Source organism: Pelophylax lessonae (assembly GCF_965119305.1).
Source record: "Pelophylax lessonae genome assembly, chromosome: 11".
NCBI lineage: Eukaryota > Metazoa > Chordata > Amphibia > Anura > Ranidae > Pelophylax > Pelophylax lessonae.
Window position 1 is genome coordinate 237710999 of NC_138778.1, and position 22874 is coordinate 237733872.

General features: G+C 47.5%; 3 protein-coding genes and 1 pseudogene across 4 annotated transcripts in view; 3 read left to right on the forward strand and 1 right to left on the reverse strand.

Moving 5' to 3' along the window:
- LOC309566964 (uncharacterized protein) overlaps positions 1-7312 on the forward strand; it is a gene marked incomplete at its 3' end in the record, with an annotated part of 90765 nt that extends 83453 nt beyond the window's left edge. The window contains exons 5-7 of the mRNA XM_082272283.1: positions 4581-4772; positions 4859-4982; positions 7299-7312. Of these exons, the coding sequence (XP_082128409.1) occupies positions 4581-4772; positions 4859-4982; positions 7299-7312 (330 nt within the window). The remainder of the gene's footprint in view (positions 1-4580; positions 4773-4858; positions 4983-7298) is intronic.
- The window catches only part of LOC309566963, a 130751-nt pseudogene extending 112429 nt beyond the window's left edge, over positions 1-18322 (forward strand). Inside the window, exons 4-5 of the transcript in view lie at positions 17294-17732; positions 17874-18322. The product of the transcript in view is annotated as an uncharacterized misc_RNA (transcript). The remainder of the gene's footprint in view (positions 1-17293; positions 17733-17873) is intronic.
- Positions 1-18575, forward strand: part of LOC309566962 (uncharacterized protein) — a 162345-nt gene extending 143770 nt beyond the window's left edge. Inside the window, exon 4 of the mRNA XM_082272282.1 lies at positions 18386-18575. The gene's annotated coding sequence lies outside the window, so the exon portion shown is untranslated. The remainder of the gene's footprint in view (positions 1-18385) is intronic.
- Positions 1-22874, reverse strand: part of LOC309567520 (uncharacterized protein) — a gene marked incomplete at its 5' end in the record, with an annotated part of 1161679 nt that overhangs the window by 416771 nt on the left and 722034 nt on the right. The gene's annotated exons all lie outside the window — the stretch shown is intronic.

Consider the following 22874-nt stretch of genomic DNA (forward strand, 5'->3'; position numbering starts at 1 on the left):
ACCTTGTCACCAGGTTCCAAGATCAGTTCTCCTCTTCTTTTCCTGTCATAGAACCTCTTGTTACATTCTTGAGCTTTGGCCATAGTTTCCTGTAGTAATCTGTTATTGGAGGTAAAAAAATTAACCGTGTCCTGGACAGCAGGAACAGGGCCTTCGGGAACTGTGGTGACCAGGAAGGAAGGATGGTAGCTTTAATTGGCAAAGAACGGGGTTTGCTTAATAGCAGAATGTTCAGAATTATTGTATGCAAACTCGGCCAGTGGTAACAGCGTTACCCAATCATCCTGTGAATAAGATGAGAAACAGTGTAAATACTGCTCCAAGGTCTGATTAGTCCTTTCTGTCTGGCCATTGGTCTGTGAGTGGTAAGCTGAAGAAAAGGATAGTTGAATTCTCAATTTTTCACAAAGGGATTTCCCTTTGCCTCAGGAGTCCACTGAAACCGAATACCCTGTCTGGTCAACTGGGTGATAGGAGAAATAATTGCAGAAAGGTTCTTGATGAATTTCCGATAAAAGTTTTGCAAACCCCACAAACCGTTGTACCCCTTTCTTGTCTGTGGGGGCTGGCCAGTCTAAAATGGCAGACACTTTTTGCGGATCCATCTTGATGCCCTCTGTGGAAAGAACCAGACCCAAGAATTGAATGTCCTGTCGGCTAAATTCACATTTTTCAGGTTTTGCATATAAGCCATGTTGCCAAAACACTCCTTACATGCCCATGATGATCCTCCAAGGTAACAGAAAATATCAGGATATCATCAAGATATACAATGACAAATAAGTCCAGAAAGTCTTGAAAAATGTAATTTATGAAATGCTGGAAGGTGGCCGGGGCATTACAAGGTACTCGAAGTGCCCAAAACGAGTGCGAAATGCAGTCTTCCACTCGTCACCTTCCCAGATTCGCACCAGATTATATGCTCCACATAGATCCAACTTGGTAAACACGGTAGCAGAACGAAGTCTCTGGAATAGTTCTGGTACCAGGGGTAAGGGGTAACGGTTTTTGATTGTGATCTTATTTAAGTCCCGGTAATCCACACAGGGTCGGAGAGAGTGGTCTTTCTTCTCCACAAAGAAAATCCCTGCTTCTGCCGGGGACGTGGAAGGGTGAATAAAACCTTTCCTTAGGCTGTCATCGATGTACCCCTTTAAAGCTATGAGTTCAAGCTCTGTGAGGGGAAAAATTTGTCCAAAAGGTATTTCGGCTCCAGGGAGGAGCTCGATTGGACAGTCGTATGGTCTGTGCGGAGGAAGAGTCTCTGCTCATTTTTTACTGAAGACGTCTAGAAAGTCATGATAGACCACAGGAACAGAGGAACGAGCTTCATCATCAGACTCCATGCATAGCAGTGAAGATGGTTGAAGAGGTTGTTGGAAGAAGCAAAGCTGTCAACAGTAAGGGGATACGAACTCAATTTCTCCTGTTTTCCAGTTGATACAGGGGTTGTGCGCCTGTAGCCATGGCATTCCCAAAATGATAGGGAATAAGGGGGAAGTGATAACATCCAGGCGTAGAAGTTCCTTGGGGTTGCCAGATATGGTGGCAGGTAAGGGAAGAGTCGCTTGAGTGACAAGCCCAGATTTTATACGTGACCCATCTGCCAAATGGATTGCCATTCCATTAGATCTCAGCTTTAAAGGGACCTTTAATTGGTTAGCAAATTCTTGGTCGATGAAGCAGCTACAGGCTCCAGAGTCAATAATGGCGGGTACCCGGATAGCCCCTTCTGGAAGCTGTAAGGAGACAAGGACAGTCAGGTGAGAGGAGTTGTGGGAACTCGATTCCTGGTTGATAGAAGAGAGAGTTAAACACTTACGGCTCTTGGCGGGGCAGGATCTCACATAGTGTCCACTCTCTCCGCAGTACAGGCATAGATCGTTCAACCGACGGCGTTGCCGTTCTTCTGGAGAGAGAGAAGGCCGAAGCATGCCGAGCTGCATCGGCTCTGAAGTGTCAGCAGCAGGTGTGGCAGAGACTGAGGGTGTAGGCCCTGAATGGCGGAAGACTCATGGCATCATCCACATAGGTCGAAGTTGCTCACTTACCCTTTCTGAACGGCGTTCTTAGGCGCCGATCGATCTGGATAGCCAGATTAATTAGAGCTTCCAGAGAACCTGGCACCCCCACACGGGCCAATTCGTCCTTTAGAGGATCGGAAAGTCCCAATCGGAATTGATAGCGGAGGGCGGCGTCATTCCAATCGGTGTCAGCGCTCCAGCGTCTGAAGTCTGACGCATAATCTTCTGCCGTTCTGCGGCCTCGCTGAAGGGTATGAAGGGCCGCTTCGGCAGTATTGGTCTTCTGAGGGTCCTCATTCAACTCAGCCATAGCTTCGAAGAATAAGTTCAGATTTGATAGGCAAGGATCCTTATGGTAGCCTCCAGGGAGAAGGTACGAGGCTGTAGGGCAAAGTATAGCTCACAGGCATTATGGAAGGATCTAAATTTGCTGCGATTGCCTAAAAACCTTTCCGGGGTTGGTACCCGGGGGTTCTGGTGGCAAAAACATTACAGCCGGTGAGGCAGAAGATCCTCCAGGAGCAGGAGATGCAGGAGCTGCAGGAGATGACAAGGTTAATGACTGGACACGTCCCTCAAGTCGGTTATAGCCCTCTTGCAGCTCCTTGACAGACTGTGTAAGTGCCGCCAGGTGATGGCATAATTCGTCCATTGGAGAGGTTCAGGCTCTGAGATTGGCTGCTTTGTACTATCACGTACCTGGAGGTGAGCCTGAACGGCGAGGAAGGCCTCTCTTACACCTCTGACTCAGGACCCCTGATAGTGCAGACAGGAGGTGCCGAGTATAGAGTAGCACGAGTGCCTGATGTAGCTGGAAGCAGGCTGATGTCCACAGACAGGGATAGCCGGGTAGGTCCAGAGCAGGTATGCAGGCAACTGGTGCTGGTGGCAGGAGCGTAGTGAGACAAGCCGGGTCAGAAGCCAAACGGTCATACAGGCACCAGAAGGAGCAGACTGGAGCGGAGGTCAAGGGACAAGTCGAGGTCGGTGCAGGCGGAGAGCAGAGGATAGTCAGGACAAGCCGGGTCTGGTACTGGTAAACAGGATACAGGTAGCAGGTTCAGGTCAACAAGGCTGAAGACAAAGCAGCACTGGAGCTGAGCAAGGGCTGAGTTTAAATAGTCCATTTGGCGCCAGCATCTGTCACGTTGCGTGCTTGCGCGTTCGTGCATGCGCCTTTGCCAAGTCCCGGCGGGATTGAACAGAAACACAACTCTGAACAGCAAACCTCTTCTTACAGAGCCCCTCCTACTCCCCTGTACTGTGCCCTCCTACTCCTCTTTACTGTGCCCTCTTACTCTTTACTGTGCCCTCCTTCTCCTCTTTACTGTACCCCTCCTACTTCCCTGTACTGTGCCTCTACTACTTCCCTGTACTGTGCCTCTACTACTTCCCTGTACTGTGCCCCTCCTACTTCCCTGTACTGTGCCCCTCCTACTCCCCTGTACTGTGCCCTTCTACTCCCCTGTACTGGGCCCTTCTACTCCCCTGTACTGGGCCCTTCTACTCCCCTGTACTGGGCCCTTCTACTCCCCTGTACTGGGCCCTTCTACTCCCCTGTACTGTGCCCCTCCTACTCCCCTGTACGGTTTCCTTCTCCCCTATACCGTTCCCTTCTACTCCTCTGTACTGTGCCCCTCTACTCCCCTGTACTGTGCCCCTCGACTCCCCTGTATTGTGCCCTCCAACTTCCTTGTACCGTGCCCTTCTACTCCCCTGTACCATGCCCTTCTACTCCCCTGTACCATGTCTTTTCTCCCCTGTACTGTGCCCCTCTATTCCCCTGTACTGTGCCCTTCTACTCCCCTGCACTGTGCGCTTTTACTCCCCTGTACTGTGCCCTTCTACTCCCTTGTAACATGCCCTTCTACTCCCTTATATTGTGCCCTTCTACTCTCCTGTATCGTGCCCTTCTACTCTCCTGTATCGTGCCCTTCTACTCTCCTGTATCGTGCCCTTCTACTCCCCTGTGCTGTGTCCTTCTACTCCCCTGTACCGTGCCCTTCTACTCCCCTGTACCGTGCCCTTCTACTCCCCTGCACTGTGCGCTTTTACTCCCCTGTACTGTGCCCTTCTACTCCCTTGTAACATGCCCTTCTACTCCCTTATATTGTGCCCTTCTACTCTCCTGTATCGTGCCCTTCTACTCTCCTGTATCGTGCCCTTCTACTCTCCTGTACCGTGCCCTTCTACTCCCCTGTACCGTGCCCTTCTACTCCCCTGTACCGTGCCCTTCTACTCCCCTGTACCGTGACCTTCTACTCCCCTGTACTTTGCCCTTCTACTCCCCTGTACTGTCCCCTTCTACTCCCCCGTACTGTGCTCTGTGTTGATTAGTGTTTGATTCATGGCATGTTTTCTCATTGTTTAAATTGAATATATTGAAAGTAGTAATAAATATCTGTTTTATTCTATCATCTTTTTATACTTTCATTTTTGAGACTATGTGCGTACACTTTGGCAGGTAGGGGCCCCAGTACATTAATTTTCCCAGGGGCCCATGATGATATAAAGACGTCCCTGTGGGAGAGTGATATTTATCTTTGTATAACACAGAACTGTACAGTAATAATGAAGAAATCTACTGAAAATGAGACAAGAAGGAGATCTCATAATATGACCAGAAGATCCTCGAGAATCCAGAATCTCATCACCATCCCCCCACCTCCATCCCTGATCCCTACAAGACACAACACACAGAAGGTTCTAGAAGTCACCAAGAAGATGATGGAGCTGCTGACAGGAGAGGTGAGCGGTGCTGGGAATTCTGGGACATTATCCAGTAACAGACAAGGGATGTGTCTGGATGGTGACTGTATCATTGTGTGTGTCAGGTTCCTATAAGGTGTCAGGATGTCACTGTCTATTTCTCCATGGAGGAGTGGGAGTATTTAGAAGGACACAAGGATCTCTACAAGGACGTCATGATGGAGAATCAGCCGCCCCTCACATCACCGGGTAAGAGGAGACTTTATTGTAAAGGAGAGAGCAGTACGGAGGATCCACCTAGATCCCCCATCATCTGATAAAGACATAGAAACAATGTATTCAGTCTCAGGAGATGGGAGGCAGTGGTGTGGGAACTCTGCAGCGGTGTGGGACCTCTGTCTCATGTGAGCATTTAGGCCACCACTGATTACTGAATACCAATATTATGCGTTCTTCACTGTATAATTTATATTGTACATTACATACTCCTGACCCCTGCACTATATACTCTATGTTGTACATTATATACTCCTGACCCCTGCCCTATATACTCTGTTGTACATTACATACTCCTGACCCCTGCACTATATACTCTATGTTGTACATTACATACCCCTGACCCCTGCCCTATATACTCTATGTTGTACATTACATACTACTGACCTCTGCACTATATACTCTATGTCAGCGGTCACTAAATGGCGGCCCGCGGTCCATTGGCGGACCGCATGATGCTTCCGCCCGGACCGCGAGGGTATTCAGCCCCCTCCTCACTGCAGCTCCCGGCTCACTCGCAGCCGGTGTTGTCCTGATGGGCCGCGAGTTGGGGCGTGACGTCAATCGCGCGTCCCGCCCCCTTCTCCTGACTGCGGCTCTCGGGACTCGCACAGCTGTTTGATGATGCGCGGCCGGCGGAAGTGACGAGGGTATAGCAATCTGAGCGGGTATCTGTCAGAACACCGGGCAGCGAGCTAGGGCGTGATTCCATGTGCACGCCCCGCCCCCTGTTCGCGGCTTTTGGCTCAGCTCCTGGCTCCAGGTATGTGGAGCACATTTTTAGGGGAGAATAGCTGCACAAGCTTTAACAAGTGTGCAGAATGGCATATTTTGTTGTGCTCATTATAGTGCCCCATAAAAAAAAAATAAAAATGTGCCCATCAGAGTTCTCCCTTGACATAAAATGTGCCTATCAGTGTGCCCCTTATTTTATGCTAAGGGACATGCTGATGGGCATATTTTATGTTAAGCGCAACGCTGATTTACACGTTTTGTTTTGCCCATCAGAGTGCCCCCTAACATAAAATGTGCCCATCAGTGTGCCCCTTATTTTATGTTAAGGGTCACGCTGATGGGTATGTTTTATGCTAAGGGGCACGCTGATGGGCATATTTTATGTTAAGGGGCACGCTGATGGGCATATTTTATGTTAAGGGGCACGCTGATGGGCATATTTTATGTTAAGGGGCACTCTGATGGGCATATTTTATGTTAAGGGGCATGCTGATGTGCATATTTATGCTGTGGTACACACTGATGGGCATATTTTATGTTAAGAGCAATGCTGATTTACACGTTTTGTTTTGCCCATCAGCGATCCCACCATCATAAAATGTGCCCGTCAGAGTGCCCCTTATTTTATGTTAAGGGTCACGCTGATGGGCAAATGTTATGCTAAGGGGCACGCTGATGGGCATATTTTATGTTAAGGGTCACGCTGGTGGGCACATTTTGTTCTGCCTATCAGAGTGCCCCTAACATAAAATGTGCACAGACTTGAGATTCGGACCTCGGCCCAATGAAAATTTTAGCGACCGGACCTCCTTGAATTTTAATTCATTACCCCTGCTCTATGTTGTACATTACATACTCCTAACCCCTGCACTATATACTCTATGTTGTACATTACATCGCCCTGACTTCTGCTCTCTCCCCTCTACCCACTGCTATATATACACATAATATGGATTCTCTTTTGTTACACCCATTTCCTACCAGCTGGACATTTTATATCTGATGATCTGATTGGAGGACAGACTTTTACATGGTGATAATAATGTGATAACATCCTCCAACTTTGGAACGATAAACAGAAAGTGATAATGAGGGAGGAGTCAGTAACCCGATGATGGAGATCTTCAGGATCAGTCCAGTCTTCCTCTTGGTTGTTCTCCCCCCATCCTCACTCTCTGACCTCTGGTGGGGCTCAGCCCCGCTGTTATTCATGACTAAATCATGGACTAAATAAGGAAGTGCGGGACTTCTTGTGTTGGGAAGATGGCAATGAGTGATAGAGGGGGAGGGGAAACTCGTCCTATAATCCCCTCATCCCTGTCACTCCTATAGAAGACAGTTCTCGTTGTTTCCTCACTCTCTGACTAAGGCCCATGAATAAAGAAATTATGTGCACAAAGGGGGGGAGGTGTGGGACTTTAAATGAGGCGCACTTTGGGAGGTGTCGTGCGCCTCCATCCCTATTCAAGTAGAAATAAAGGAGAGTTGGGACTTCACTTGAGAGAGATGAGAAGGTTGTCAGGGTGAAGATCACATGTTTATTGGTACATACAGATATACAACCATAACATGGAAAATGTATAGAAATAAAATGATGATAAGACCGGCAGATGTCCCCAAGTCCAGGTTCATAGAAACCAGCATAGCAGAATATAAAAGGTATGTGACAGGAAGTCAGGTAAATCTGTGGGTGTTGTCACAGACGGGAAATACATTTCTGCCTTGTTTAGACAATTCACCAATTACTATCAGGTGTCGGCTGCAGAGATTGCCAGAAAGGTTTAGGACGTTGGAAAGCTTCAGCTATTCAGAATGAGGCAATTAAGGCCTCTATAAGTTATCCAGAGGATGACTACTGATTGCTGCATCCTGAGGCTGTGTGCGTTAAGGAGAGCAGTGAGCTGAGAGACTTCTGAAGGTGAGGTGGTGGTGAATTTTTCTGTGTGAAAAGAAAAACAAATAGACTATTGGTTTTCTGCTGTATTACCAGCAGTGTCTGCCCAGCAGTAGGTTGGGACAGACTCCATTGGTAGGTTCCTGTGTTGTGAAGGTAGACGCCCCTGTGGCCAGGGTTTATTTTATGTTTGTTTGATTTATGCTGTTTGGATGCTTGCACTTATTTCCAGCAAATTGGAAGAATAAACCATAGACCGTTGTTTTCAACCACTCCTCGGCTGTCTCTCTGTAGCGAACCCACCCAAGGGGTCACCCACACCCGCTACCGAGCCAACCCCTTACACATGGTTGAGTGCCGCGGGCAGTTAAAGTAAACCCAAAATGGAGGAGATACTGAGACAACTGGCTATAGCGAATGCAAATCAACAGCAGGCAAATGCAAATCAACAGCAGGCAAATGCGGGTTTTCAGCGGATTTTGGCAGCTCAACAACAGGCTCACCGAGAGGCCATTGAAGGCTTGGAACAGAAACACCAGCAGCAAATGGAGGCCATCGTGAAACAGCTTCAGAGACAGCAGGCCGAGGCTGGGAGTCAGGCCAGTAACATACCGACTTTTCGGGTAAGCCATTTATTGTCAAAGATGACTGCAGATGATGACCCTGAGATGTTTCTGACCATGTTTGAAAGAACAGCGGAGAAAGAGAGTTGGCCTAAAGAACAGTGGGCTGGACTAGTGGCCCCCCTATTATCTGGAGAAGCCCAAAAGGCATATTTTGATTTGGAGCTTGCAGATGCAAAAAAACTATGATCGATTAAAAGAGGAAATATTGGCATGTTTTGGGGTAACCTTGGATGTCCGTGCTCAGCGGGTCCACAATTGGAGTTATCAGCTGAGGAAGCCACCTCGGTCGCAGATGTATGACCTCATCCATTTGGCTAGGAAATGGCTGCAGCCAAAAATTCTGTCCTGACCAAAAATTTTGGAGCGAATAGTCATGGACAAATTTCTTAGGTCTCTTCCTAACACCCCGCAGAAATGGGTGAGCCATGGTGGTCCGGAAACCGCAGACAAACTAGTAGACCTGGTCGAAAGGTACCTAACAACAGAGGATTTGACCTCTTTCCCCAGAGACGCACAGACTTTTCACCCAAAGACCAGACCCTCCCCACCTATAGGTAAGACTGCATCAAGGGATGGGGGGGGAGAGGGACCAAAGAGCAACTAGAGGTATTATCGGGACTACTGCTAATGTTTGGCGAGAGCGGCCTGGAAGACCCATCCCACAGGAGAGGACCAGAAGGTTGATTTGTTACCATTGCTGGGAAGATGAAAACCTGAGCAGCCCTATCACGTGAACTTGAAACCATGGAAGGATAGAATCCTTGGTCGCTAAGACTACCTGATTTTCTGCTCCATTTAACCTGGCTGTCCCTGAAGTTGTGATAGCGGAGACTCTGTCCAAAACTCAGCAACAGGAGGTTAAAGAATTTGTGCTCCTTAATAGGGAGAAGTTTTCAGACCTGCCAGGTTGGGTCTCCGGAGTTAAACATGACATCATCACCACACCAGGGGATAAGGTCAAGTTAAAGCCTTATAGAATTCCAGAAGCCCGGCGAGAGGCGATTCGCCAGGAAATAAAAAAAATGCTTGAGTTAGGGGTGATAGAAGAGTCAAATAGTGATTGGTCCAGTCCCATTGTCTTAGTGCCCAAACCAGATGGAAGTTAGCGGTTTTGTAATGACTTTCGCCTATCCTATGCCCCGCATAGATGAACTGATTGATCGCCTAGGCACTGCCCGGTACATGACGACGTTAGACCTGACCAAGGGTTATTGGCAAATTCCTCTCTCGGGGTCGGCCAGGGAAAAAACAGCATTTGTAACTCCAGACGGATCTTTCCAATATCGGAGGATGCCTTTTGGGTTACAGAATGCTCCCGCCACATTTCAACGCATCATGGATAAGACCCTTCGGCCGCATCAAGCCTATGCTGCTGCATACCTCGATGACGTGGTCATCCGCAGTGAGGATTGGGACTCACACTTACCAAAAGTTCAGGCTATGTTGGATTCCATCTGGAAAGCCGGGTTTACAGCCAATCCAAAAAAATGTACCCTTGGGCTAGAAGAGGTGAAGTATCTGGGGTATACCATTGGAAGAGGTCTAATCAAGCCCCAAATAAACAAAGTTGAGGCTATTCAGGATTGACCACGACCCACCAACAAGAAACAGGTTCGTGCATTTTTGGGGATCGCAGGTTATTATCACCGTTTTATTCCCCATTTTGCCTTACAGGCTGCTTCCCTGACCAATTTGACTGACTAATAAAAACTGGGAGGGGGGAGGGGAAGGGAGACAGAGCCCCCCCCCCCAATTCCCAAAACTTACACTGTAACTTTAGCTGCGACTGGCACTGGGGGCAAAAACATGACCCTGGGTGTCTCCCACGGGAGCTGAGGACCCACAAGGCAGGCAGACACGGCAGACCACGCCACACACATGGAGTGGGTACGGATACATGGCTTGGGTAGGGATACATGGAGTGGGTAGGGATACATGGAGTGGGTAGGGATACATGGAGTGGGTAGGGATACATGGAGTGGGTACGGATACATGGATTGGGTACGGATACAGGGAGTGGGTACGGATACATGGAGCGGGTACGGATAAATGGAGTGGGTACGGATACAGGGAGTGGGTACGGATAAATGGAGTGGGTACGGATACATGGAGTGGGTAGGGATACATGGAGTGGGTAGGGATACATGGAGTGGGTAGGGATACATGGAGTGGGTAGGGATACATGGATTGGGTACGGATACAGGGAGTGGGTACGGATAAATGGAGTGGGTACGGATACATGGAGTGGGTACGGATACATGGAGTGGGTACGGATACAGGGAGTGGGTACGGATACAGGGAGTGGGTACGGATAAATGGAGTGGGTACGGATAAATGGAGTGGGTACGGATAAATGGAGTGGGTACGGATACATGGAGTGGGTACGGATACATGGAGTGGGGCTAGTAGAGACATAGAAGAATATCTGTAGTAAATAAGTAGAAATGTGTAATAAATATCTATATACTGAATGACCACTTTAGCCCCAGCCCCCGCAGATGTACGCCTGGGAGGAGCTAGGGGGCGATCGCTCGCTGCCGGAGGCGCGCTTCTGCTCATCAGCGGGGAAGCTAGTGCTTGTGACAGACGGCTCCGATGGCCGCCGCCCACTCGCGATCTCCCGCCACTGACAGAGAAGGACGGACGGCTGATGTAAACACAACCAACTGTCATTCTCCCTGAAGTGATCACAGAGGCTATATAGGATCGCATGTCTCTGTGATGACTTCACAAGCCACGCCCCCCCACACAAAGAATTACGCCCCTAGGGTCACATTTAACCCCTTGATCACCAATACTGTTCACCCCTTCCCTGGCAGTGTCACTTTTACAGTACCAGTGCATATTTTTAGCACTGATTACTGTAGTAATGTCACTGTGTCAAAAATGTCAGTCGGGTCCGATCTGTCCGCCGCAATGTCGCAGTCTCACTAAAACTAGTAAAAAAAAATAAAAAATAAAAATGACATAAGTCTTTCCCGTAGTTAGTAGATGCGATAACTTTTGCGCAAACCAATCAAAATACGCTTATTGCGATTTTTTTTTTTACCAAAAATATGTAGCAGAAAACAAATTGGCCTAAAATGTTTTTTTGGGGGGGAATTTCATATAAAATAATGTGAAAAATATTTTTTCAAAATTGTTGCTATTTTTTTGTTTATAGCGCAAAAAATAAAAATCGCACAGGTGATCAAATACCACCAAAAGAAAGCTCTATTTATGGGAAAAAAAGGACATTAATTTCGTTTGGGTAAAGCGTCGCACGACCACACAATTGTCCGTTTAAATAACGCAGTGCCGAAACGCAAAATAGGGCCTGGTCATTGAGCAGCCAAATCCTGAAAGTGGTAATGAGAGTAGATGGTGAGACTAGCAGAGTGTAGGTGGGAAAGTGAAGGGATGAAATGGGAATGCTTGTGAAGAAGGATAGGATGAAAAGGAAGTGAAGTCCACACCAAGGAGGGTGTGAAGGAACATGGGGGGTGATAAAAGTCACAAAAAAAGGGAGGAAATAGATGGGAACCGGAACCATCACCGGGGCCAGGAAGGAGCTGTGATAAAAAAGAGGACCCAAGATAACAAAACCAGAGAAGAAATGTGCCGGGGAATCACCAGAGGAAAATCCAAACCCCAAAAACAAATGTGTCCTAAATAATCCTCTCTCGTGTTTTCAGCTTTTTGATCTTACGTCTTGTGGCTTTTCTTGGCCTCCGTTGTCCCAATCGGGAGCTGCGATGCGTGCCGGATATCCTCCTTGTTCCCCCTTGCCTTCTGGACGCGGGGGACCAGTTGGGCGGTGCCGCCACGCCCTGCGTCCGGCGTGTGACGTCATTTTTGGCGACAATGCGCCGACAGCTGTTTCCTATCTCAGTGTACAATAGGCGGCCCGTCGGACGGTTCTGCCTCGGCATTTACCATTCCCGCAGTGGCCGCGTCTATGTGCAGTGCCGTGACGCCGTGACACTGGACTCATAGGGAAGGGCAGCTTTCGGCGGTCACGGGACACATTTTGTTTTTGGGGTTTGGATTTTCCTCTGGTGATTCCCCGGCACATTTCTTCTCTGGTTTTGTTATCTTGGGTCCTCTTTTTCTATCACAGCTCCTTCCTGGCCCCGGTGATGGTTCCGGTTCCCATCTATTTCCTCCCTTTTTTTGTGACTTTTATCACCCCCCATGTTCCTTCACACCCTCCTTGGTGTGGACTTCACTTCCTTTTCATCCTATCCTTCTTCACAAGCATTCCCATTTCATCCCTTCACTTTCCCACCTACACTCTGCTAGTCTCACCATCTACTCTCATTACTACTTTCAGGATTCGGCTGCTCAATGACCAGGCCCTATTTTGCGATTCGGCACTGCGTGACTTTAATGGACAATTGCGCGGTCGTGCGACGCTGTACCTAAACGAAATTGACGTCCTTTTTTTCCCATAAACAGAGCTTTCTTTTGGTGGTATTTGATCACCTGTGTGATTTTTATTTTTTGCGCTATAAACAAAAAAATAGCAACAATTTTGAAAAAATAACAATATTTTTCACATTATTTTATATGAAATTCCCAAAAAAAAATAATGTGAAAATCTAAATTTTTTAACATTTTAGGCCAATTTGTTTTCTGACACATATTTTTGATTGGTTTGCGCAAAAGTTATCGCATCTACTAACTGCGAGAAAGATTTATGTCATTTTTATTTATTTATTTATTTATTTACTAGTAATGGCGGTGATCTGCGATTTTTTGCAGGACTGCGACATTGCGGCGGACAGATCGGACCCCTAACTGACATTTTTGATACTTTTGGGGGAACCAGTGACATTACTACAGTAATCAGTGCTATAAATATAGAAAAGTGAAAATATATCAGCGCATACAACTCCACTAAAGACAAAAGCAGCCGACACTCAAAGTTCATCTAAATAACCACAAAAAAAACAATGATAGGAAATTAGTGCAGCGCTAAAACTAAAATGAATCAATTGAATAGGAGATACAGTCCATGCAAAGGAGGAAGGGCCCCGTGTGGATAAAGGAAGGGCCCCGTGTGGATGAAGGAAGGGCCCCGTGTGGATGAAGGAAGGGCCCCGTGTGGATGAAGGAAGGGCCCCGTGTGGATAAAGGAAGGGCCCCGTGTGGATGAAGGAAGGGCCCCGTGTGGATAAAGGAAGGGCCCCGTGTGGATAAAGGAAGGGCCCCGTGTGGATGAAGGAAGGGCCCCGTGTGGATGAAGGAAGGGCCCCGTGTGGATAAAGGAAGGGCCCCGTGTGGATAAAGGAAGGGCCCCGTGTGGATGAAGGAAGGGCCCCGTGTGGATAAAGGAAGGGCCCCGTGTGGATAAAGGAAGGGCCCTGTGTGGATGTTGGAAGGGCCCCATGTGGATGTTGGAAGGGCCCCGTGTGGATAAAGGAAGGGCCCCGTGTGGATAAAGGAAGGGCCCCGTGTGGATGAAGGAAGGGCCCCGTGTGGATGAAGGAAGGGCCCCGTGTGGATGAAGGACGGGCCCCGTGTGGATGAAGGACGGGCCCCGTGTGGATGAAGGAAGGGCCCCGTGTGGATGGGCCCCATGTGGATGAAGGAAGGGCCCCATGTGGATGAAGGAAGGGCCCCGTGTGGATGAAGGAAGGGCCCCGTGTGGATGAAGGAAGGGCCCCGTGTGGATGAAGATGCACTCGGAGCCAATGCTGTGGTCTAGATACTACAAATCCACCACCAGATAGAATGGCCGCTCACCTCAAAGCACTGACCACAAAGGGTCAAATCACCAGGACAGATTCCACCTGCTACTGAACACCGACGATAACACCTTTGGCAGAATGGATGGATGGATGGGATGATCCCAGTTGCTCCAAATACCTCCAGGGGATACCGATCAGACAATCCAAAAGCTTGCTCTCTTAGTGGTGTGACTCAAAGAAAGGCGAGGGATCGCACATAGTGAAGTATGTCTAACGTATTTATTAATTAAAGCATAAGAAAGCCTCTCACTTATTACCGGCATACAGCAGGCACATCACATCCTCTCTTACTGAACAGTCTTACACTTCCTCCAGCGGCTCTGTGAGAACGGCTCCTCCCTTCCGTACGTGGGATGTCCCATAAGGGGAGGGGCTTCCTCAGCGGCTTATGTAGGAGCCTGTCATCCCCGCATTATATAGAGCCAATGAGCTGCAACTCGTCCATAAGATTACAAGGCAGCCAGGTATTCACTCCTTCCCTCCCGCCCCAGTGTGTGTTTTCATTGTCACACTAAAGGCCCGTACACACGTAGCGATTGTCGGCCGTAAATATTCGGCCGCCGAATGATCGGCCGATTGTCGGCTTGTTAGTATGATGCTTCCGACAACCGACTGCGGCTTTTCGGCCGAACAGAATCGGGTGTGCAGCCTTTAAAATTTTTGTTGGCCGTCACCAGAATGGCCGATTGTTCGCCAGTCAGTACAGAATTCGGCCGACAGACAGCAGATGAGCAAGACTGGGCATGCTCAGAGAAGAAAAAACACAGGGAAAGTTAACCATTACATGGCATCACTTCTGCAGTTGGTTGTTGTTGGCCGACAAAATTCGTGTGCAGTCTTTAGCACTTTTCAACCGACAGGACAGCACCGGACAAAAGACGGCCGATCGTTCGGCCGACATTCGGTACATGTGTACGGGGCTTAACACACCCATCTGAAGCTGGGAACGAACCTACCAGCACTGCCCTAGTTAACCCCCTGTTGACACAGCCAGAACGTAGCAGCCTTACTACAACAATATTACCACATAAACTGCCATAATTCATGGATATAAAGAATATAAAGAATGGACAATGGGATAAATAAATAACAAAGGCTAAAAAAATGAGAAGATGCAAAGTTATCCCTCTTATCTTGAAACACAACTGGGGACAAAAACGCATGACTATCCACCATTATTAACTATATTTTAAAAGTAAAATTAAACAATAATATTATTGTGCTAAACACCCAGGTATTTAAAACCAGGAAATAAATACGATAGGGGACAATAAATATTATTATAACACTATTAATAAAACTCCTTAAATAAAATGTGCTAAAAATATGCACTGTCACTATACTAATGACACTGGCAGGGAAGGGGTTAACAGTATTGGTGATCAAGGGGTTAAATGTGACCCTAGGGGCGTGATTCTAACTGTGGGGGGGCGTGGCTTGTGAAGTCATCACAGAGACATGCGATCCTATATAGCCTCTGTGATCACTTCAGGGAGAATGACAGTTGGTTGTGTTTACATCAGCCGTCCGTCCTTCTCTGTCAGCGGCGAGCGATCGCCCCCTGGCTCCTCCCAAGCGAGCGCCGTACATCTGCGGGGGCTGGGGCTAAAGTGGTCATTCAGTATATAGATATTTATTACACATTTCTACTTATTTACTACAGATATTCTTCTATGTCTCTACTAGCCCCACTCCATGTATCCGTACCCACTCCATGTATCTGTACCCACTCCCTGTATCCATACCCGCTCCATGTATCCGTACCCACTCCATGTATCCGTACCCGCTCCCTGTATCCGTACCCGCTCCATGTATCCGTACCCACTCCATGTATCCGTACCCACTCCATGTATCTGTACCCACTCCATGTATCTGTACCCACTCCATGTATCCGTACCCACTCCATGTATCTGTACCCGCTCCATGTATCCATACCCATTCCATGTATCCCAACCCACTCCATGTATCCGTACCCACTCCATGTATCCGTACCCACTCCATGTATCCGTACCCACTCCATGTATCCGTACCCATTCCATGTATCCCAACCCACTCCATGTATCCGTACCCACTCCATGTATCCTTACCCATTCCATGTATCCCAACCCACTCCATGTATCCGTACCCACTCCATGTATCCGTACCCATTCCATGTATCCGTACCCACTCCATGTATCCGTACCCACTCCATGTATCCGTACCCACTCCATGTATCCGTACCCACTCCATGTATCCATACCCGCTCCCTGTATCCGTACCCGCTCCCTGTATCCGTACCCGCTCCATGTATCCGTACCCACTCCCTGTATCCGTACCCGCTCCATGTATCCATACCCATTCCATGTATCCCAACCCACTCCATGTATCCGTACCCACTCCATGTATCCGTACCCACTCCCTGTATCCGTACCCACTCCCTGTATCCTTACCCACTCCATGTATCCCAACCCACTCCATGTATCCATACCCGCTCCCTGTGTGTGGCGTAGTCTGCCGTATCTGCCCGCCTTGTGGGTCCTCATCCCCCGTGGGAGACACCCAGGGTGATGTTTTTGCCCCCAGTGCCAGTCCCAGCTAAAGTTACAGTGTAAGTTTTGGGAATAAGGGGGGGTTCTGTCTCCCTTGCCCTCCCCCGTTTCCAGGTTTTATTAGTTACCATTGCTGCTTTTTCTCATACTTCTATATTTTTTATAGATTCATATCATACATCTACTTCTGATGAAGCGGCATATTTAGTCCTCGAAACGCGTCAGTCCTGCTGATGTAATGATTGCATTCAACTTTTATATTCTGCTATGCTGGTTTCTATGAACCTGGACTTGGGGACATCTGCCGGTCTTATCAGCATTTTATTTCTATACATTTTCCATGTTATGGTTGTATATCTGTATGTACCAATAAACGTGTGACCTTCACCCTGACAACCTTCTCATCTCTCTCAATTATAGAAATGAACTGGTAGGAGATCAGAGGACCCATTTACTAGTTACCTTGAGGGGGGAATTGTAAGATCCTCAGAGACAAAGCTGCCTGATGTGGGCGGAGTCCTAGTTTAGGGGAACCAATCTGCTGATGTCTAGTAATAATCTTTGTATTTCTATTTTAGTAGATGGACGGGAGATGAGGAAAACCTCAGAGGATTCTCTCACTTTGTCTCCAGACTGTAAAGTAGAAGATGACATCACACACGGTGCCGTCCTTCCAACAGATAAGAGGTTTTCCTGTGCTGAGTGCGGGAAATTTTTCCGTTTTGAATCCAAACTTATTGTGCATAAACGATCCCACACGGGAGAGAAGCTTTATCCCTGTCCTGAGTGCGGGAAATGTTTTTCAGTGAAGTCCGCTCTTTACATACATCAGAGATTTCACACGGGAGAGAAGCCGTATCCCTGTCCTGAGTGCGGGAAATGTTTTGAAATAAAATCAAATCTTGTCACACATCAAAGACTTCACACAGGGGAAAAACCATATTCCTGTTCTGAGTGCGGGAAATGTTTTTCAAATAAGTCTGCTTTTTCCAAACATCAGAGATCTCACATGGCGGAGAAACCTTATTCTTGTTCTGAGTGCGGGAAATGTTTCTCAGATAAATCCTATCTTCGCAAACATCAGAGATCTCACACGGGGGAGAAGCCATATTTCTGTCCTGAGTGTGGGAAATGTTTTTCTAATAAGTCCAATCTTTCCACCCATCAGAGATCTCACACGGGGGAGAAGCCGTATTCCTGTCCTGAGTGTGGGAAATGGTTTTCAAAGAAGTCCTCTCTTTACAAACATCAGAGCTCTCACGCGAGGGAGAATCCTTATTCCTGTCCTGAGTGCGGGAAATGTTTCTCAGATAAATCCTATCTTCGCATACATCAGAGATCTCACACAGGGGAGAAGCCTTATCCCTGTCCTGAGTGCGGGAAATGTTTTTCACAGAACTCCAGTCTTTACAAACATCAGAGGTCTCACACGGGGGAGAAGCCGTATTCCTGTCCTGAGTGTGGGAAATGTTTTTCACAGAAGTTCGATCTTTCCATACATCAGAGGTCTCACACGGGGGAGAAACCGTATTCCTGTCCTGAGTGTGGGAAATGGTTTTCACTGAAGTCATATCTTTCCAGACATCAGAGATCTCACACGGGGGAGAAGCCGTTTTCCTGTCTTGAGTGTGGAAAATGTTTTTCACAGAAGGTCCATCTTAACACACATCAGAGATCTCACACGGGGGAGAAACCTTATTCCTGTCCTGAGTGCGGGAAATGTTTCTCAGATAAATCCTGTTTTTGCAAACATCAGAGATCTCACACGGGGGAGAAGCCGTATTCCTGTCCAGAGTGAGGGAATTGTTCTTTACTGAAGCCCTGCCTTCCTGTACATCAGGGATCCCACACAACACTCAAGGTGTATTAGTGCCTTGAGTGCGGGAAATGTCTTCTATATGAATGTTGCTGGACATGTGGGGAAGAAGCACACCCTGATATACACCTCAGATATACTCCATGGCTGATCTTCATCATGTACGAAACCCTTCATAAGGAGATCAGAGATCACCAGAGACCTGGATGAAGTGTTGTCCCGTGTTGGCCATTGATAGCAGGAGAAAAATAAAAATGGAGTCCTTACCTCTCATTGGCTGAGTACATTTTGTGCGGGAAGATTTTGTAGCCATTTAGAGGTGTATTTTTTCAAAATGTGTTGAATGAATGACACTCATGAGGAATATTGGCCGTATTTTATTTCATAAAGTGAATTCCTATAATGGATGTCCTAGTTCTCCGGGAACTTTCTGCTCTTTTCTTGGAACACAAGGGGCTTCATTTACTAAGAATCCGGTGAAGAAATAGATGTTAGATTCCTATTTACACCTAATTGAATATAAGAACATTGGAACTCCTCCCTGGATGGGACTTTTTAGGCACTGAGTATATAATACAACTATATTATGTGTGAGATAAGGTGGGAGCCACTTTTAAGTAGATGGCTATATAAATGTATGCTTTAATGAACAGTAAATTGAAAATGATTATGACCTTTGTAACAAACCATATATTTTGCAAAGCAAGACTGTACATGCTAGGAGAAGAGGAAATGTAGCTGCGGTTTCTATATTGTAGATAAGATCTTAATGTTATTAAGAATGTAATGTTTGGTGACCATTAGTTTTGTAACGAGCTATACGTGTATAAATGGATAAAAGATAAAGATTCCTTGTGCCTATGTGGTCATCAGGTGTTAACTCTATTTAACCAAACATTTAGTTTCTATGCCACGCCATTAATTCTATTCTTAAACAAACATTTGACTAATCGTTAGCTTCTATTTTAATGTTGTTACTATCTAGAAGAGGCCGTTTCTATGTCACGCTATTAACTTTTGAATACGATTGGTCCATGAAGGGGCGGTTGCACGGTTTAGGTTGTATATAAGATATTCTGTACCAATAAACAAATGTAATCTTGCTACACTCAACATGTTGCCAGTGTCTTGATTACCCGATCGATCGTAGAGTTTCCACACACCCAACCAGAAGTTAAGAAGGGCAAACAAGGAAAGAACCCTCACATTATGTAAAATCTATTTCATTCAGAAAACATGTACATGGAATGCGAAGCTACAATTACACCAGTGTATACAGTTTACAAAGACTGATGTCCTCCACCCGGCCCGTTTCGGGGCTTTCACACCTCCTTCCTCAGGGGTGAAGTAGGCATCAATCGTCTACAAATATAAATACATGGGTCAATAAACTATATATTCATTACCATAATTCAGTATCTATAGTCCCAAGCCAGACTTGCATGTATTACAGTGCTGTTACAAAAGGCATTTCCATGTAGAAATAAAAACACCATTTCAGGAGCTCCGCCAATTTTCCCTAAACATACAGTTGATGTATATATTGTGCATAGCTGTAGAATATAATAGACAGTGATGGTGAGGATACTGTACCAGACCAATGCAGTCCTAAACCACTGAGGCCTGACAGACAGGTCCTGTCATTTACACAGACACATGCTATTATATAAACTGCTAAAGGTATAGAAGATGCATCTATATATCCAATAGAGATTGGTGTTATAATTCCGCCTACCTGAAGAGACCCGTTATAGAGGGATGTATAATATAAATAATATACTCTGGTAATGTCTAAATATAATATTGTAGTTTGTATGTAGTTTGACATAAGCTGTTATTGTGTGTACACATTATCTCAGACATTCTCCCATATTGCCGTTTTGGATGTATATCTGGGATTAATATCTATATAGGAAATCTTAGCAGGTAGATGATCTCCAGGCTGAGGTTTAGGATCTTCTCAGTCATGTGACTCCGGTCCTCCTCCATCCCCATTGGTGCCGTCATTTCATCCATACAGGTCTCCTTGTAGACGGATAACTCTGGGAAATGAAGGTAAGAATTATTTGGATGGTATTGATCACACAATAATAGGATGTGGAGGGGGGGGGGGGGTAATAGGAGGGTTGCTGTACATTTAAGAACTACTGACCCAATGGGAACACATTTAGTTTGGACTGTTTAAAGTTTGCTATACTTTTGAGGTCCTGGGACTCTCTTGACCTGCCGGATCAGAAATTCCCTTTCCTCTGTTGGGTTTGTTTGATTTCTGAACTGGATTTGATTAGTATTAGATCTGCAGACAAGGAATGATAAATACGATCCTTCCTGAGACTTGTTTGCTCTGAGGCAGTGCTGTGAGGTCAATGTTGGGTCATCATGATGTCCAGGAAGGGGAACTTGCTGGCTTTTGGCCGGAGTTGCCGGCTAATCAGGATAATTACCAGAACTCCGGCTGTAAGGCTCCAATCTCCGGCAGCCTGCTGACTGACAGGAGTGATGTCACTGTCACTCTCTGCAGTAAGAGAATGGATTGGATAGCAGGAGGATGCTGCTGGTGCAGTACAGAACTGTGGGGGAGGAATCTGTTCTGTTTTCTCCAATAGCAGCCCAGTGTGGGTAGAATAAGGATAATCGGGGGGAGGGGTTTGTCCTCTTGGTCTTGGTCTATTTTGTATCCTGCAACATATTCCTTCACCAGTGAGATGGTGAAGGCTTCCTTCACTTGCTGGCAGGAGTTCTTTAAGGAGGTCAAAAAAGTAGGTGCAGGTGGGGTGGGAGGACCATCAGAGACCAAGAGCCCAAACAAGCCCGAAAGCCCCTCACAGCCTCAGAGGTCCCCACAGCCATTCAGCCCCACTAACCTCTCAGAGTTGTTCACCCCTGTTATTCTTAGGAGGCCCCCAAAGTCCTTCTGCTACACCCCCCCCCCCCCCCCAGGATCTCAGGGACCTTCAGATGAAGTAAACCCTTTAGAGCAGGGGTGTCAAACTCAAATTATTTGGGCTGCATCAGCAGTATGGTTGCCTTCAAAGGGCCGGTTTTATCTGTAGGACTATGTTCCTACTCTTTATTATCATAAATAATTTTCTGTGCATTTATTTCAGGAGTGCGCTACGTACAGAGTGCAGGGATCAGGGGTGCGCTATGTACAGAGTGCAGGGATCAGGGGTGCGCTATGTACAGAGTGCAGGGATCAGGGGTGCGCTATGTACAGAGTGCAGGGATCAGGGGTGCGCTATGTACAGAGTGCAGGGATCAGGGGTGCGCTATGTACAGAGTGCAGGGATCAGGGGTGCGCTATGTACAGAGTGCAGGGATCAGGGGTGCGCTATGTACAGAGTGCAGGGATCAGGGGTGCGCTATGTACAGAGTGCAGGGATCAGGGGTGCGCTATGTACAGAGTGCAGGGATCAGGGGTGCGCTATGTACAGAGTGCAGGGATCAGGGGTGCGCTACGTACAGAGTGCAGGGATCAGGGGTGCGCTACGTACAGAGTGCAGGGATCAGGGGTGCGCTACGTACAGAGTGCAGGGATCAGGGGTGCGCTACGTACAGAGTGCAGGGATCAGGGGTGCGCTACGTACAGAGTGCAGGGATCAGGGGTGCGCTATGTACAGAGTGCAGGGATCAGGGGTGCGCTATGTACAGAGTGCAGGGATCAGGAGTGCGCTATGTACAGAGTGCAGGGATCAGGGGTGCGCTATGTACAGAGTGCAGGGATCAGGAGTGCGCTACGTACAGAGTGCAGGGATCAGGGGTGCGCTACGTATAGAGTGCAGGGATCAGGGGTGCGCTACGTATAGAGTGCAGGGATCAGGGGTGCGCTATGTATAGAGTGCAGGGATCAGGGGTGCGCTATGTATAGAGTGCAGGGATCAGGGGTGCGCTACGTACAGAGTGAAGGCATCAGGAGTGCGCTACGTACAGAGTGAAGGCATCAGGAGTGCGCTACGTACAGAGTGAAGGCATCAGGAGTGCGCTATGTACAGAGTGAAGGCATCAGGAGTGCGCTACGTACAGAGTGAAGGCATCAGGAGTGCGCTACGTACAGAGAGCAGGGATCAGGAGCGTGTTCCGTGCAGAGTTCAGGAGTGCATTACGTGCAGAGCTCAGGAATGCGCTACATACACAGTGCAGGGTTCCGGAGTGCGCTATGTATAGAGTGCAGGGATCAGAAGGGTGTTATGTACACAGTGTAGGGTTCAGGAGTGCGTTATGTACAGAGTGCATTACCTACAGTGTCTGGTGTTCAGGAGGATGTTATGTACAGAGTGAAGGGTTCAGGAGTGGGCTATGCAGAGTGTGCAACATCTCATTTCCCCACCCCAGTTCTGACGTCTGCACCCACAACATTCTTCCCATCCCCCACCTCTGCACACATCTGCCTCCACAGCTATCGCCCCCCCCCCTCCCTCTTCACATCTGTACTCTCCTACCTTCCTACCTGGCCCAGCTCTGGTACCTCCCATGTAGGTGGTTCCCTCCCTGTGTATTGGGCTATAGTTAGTACCTCCCTGTGTAGGCGGATCTC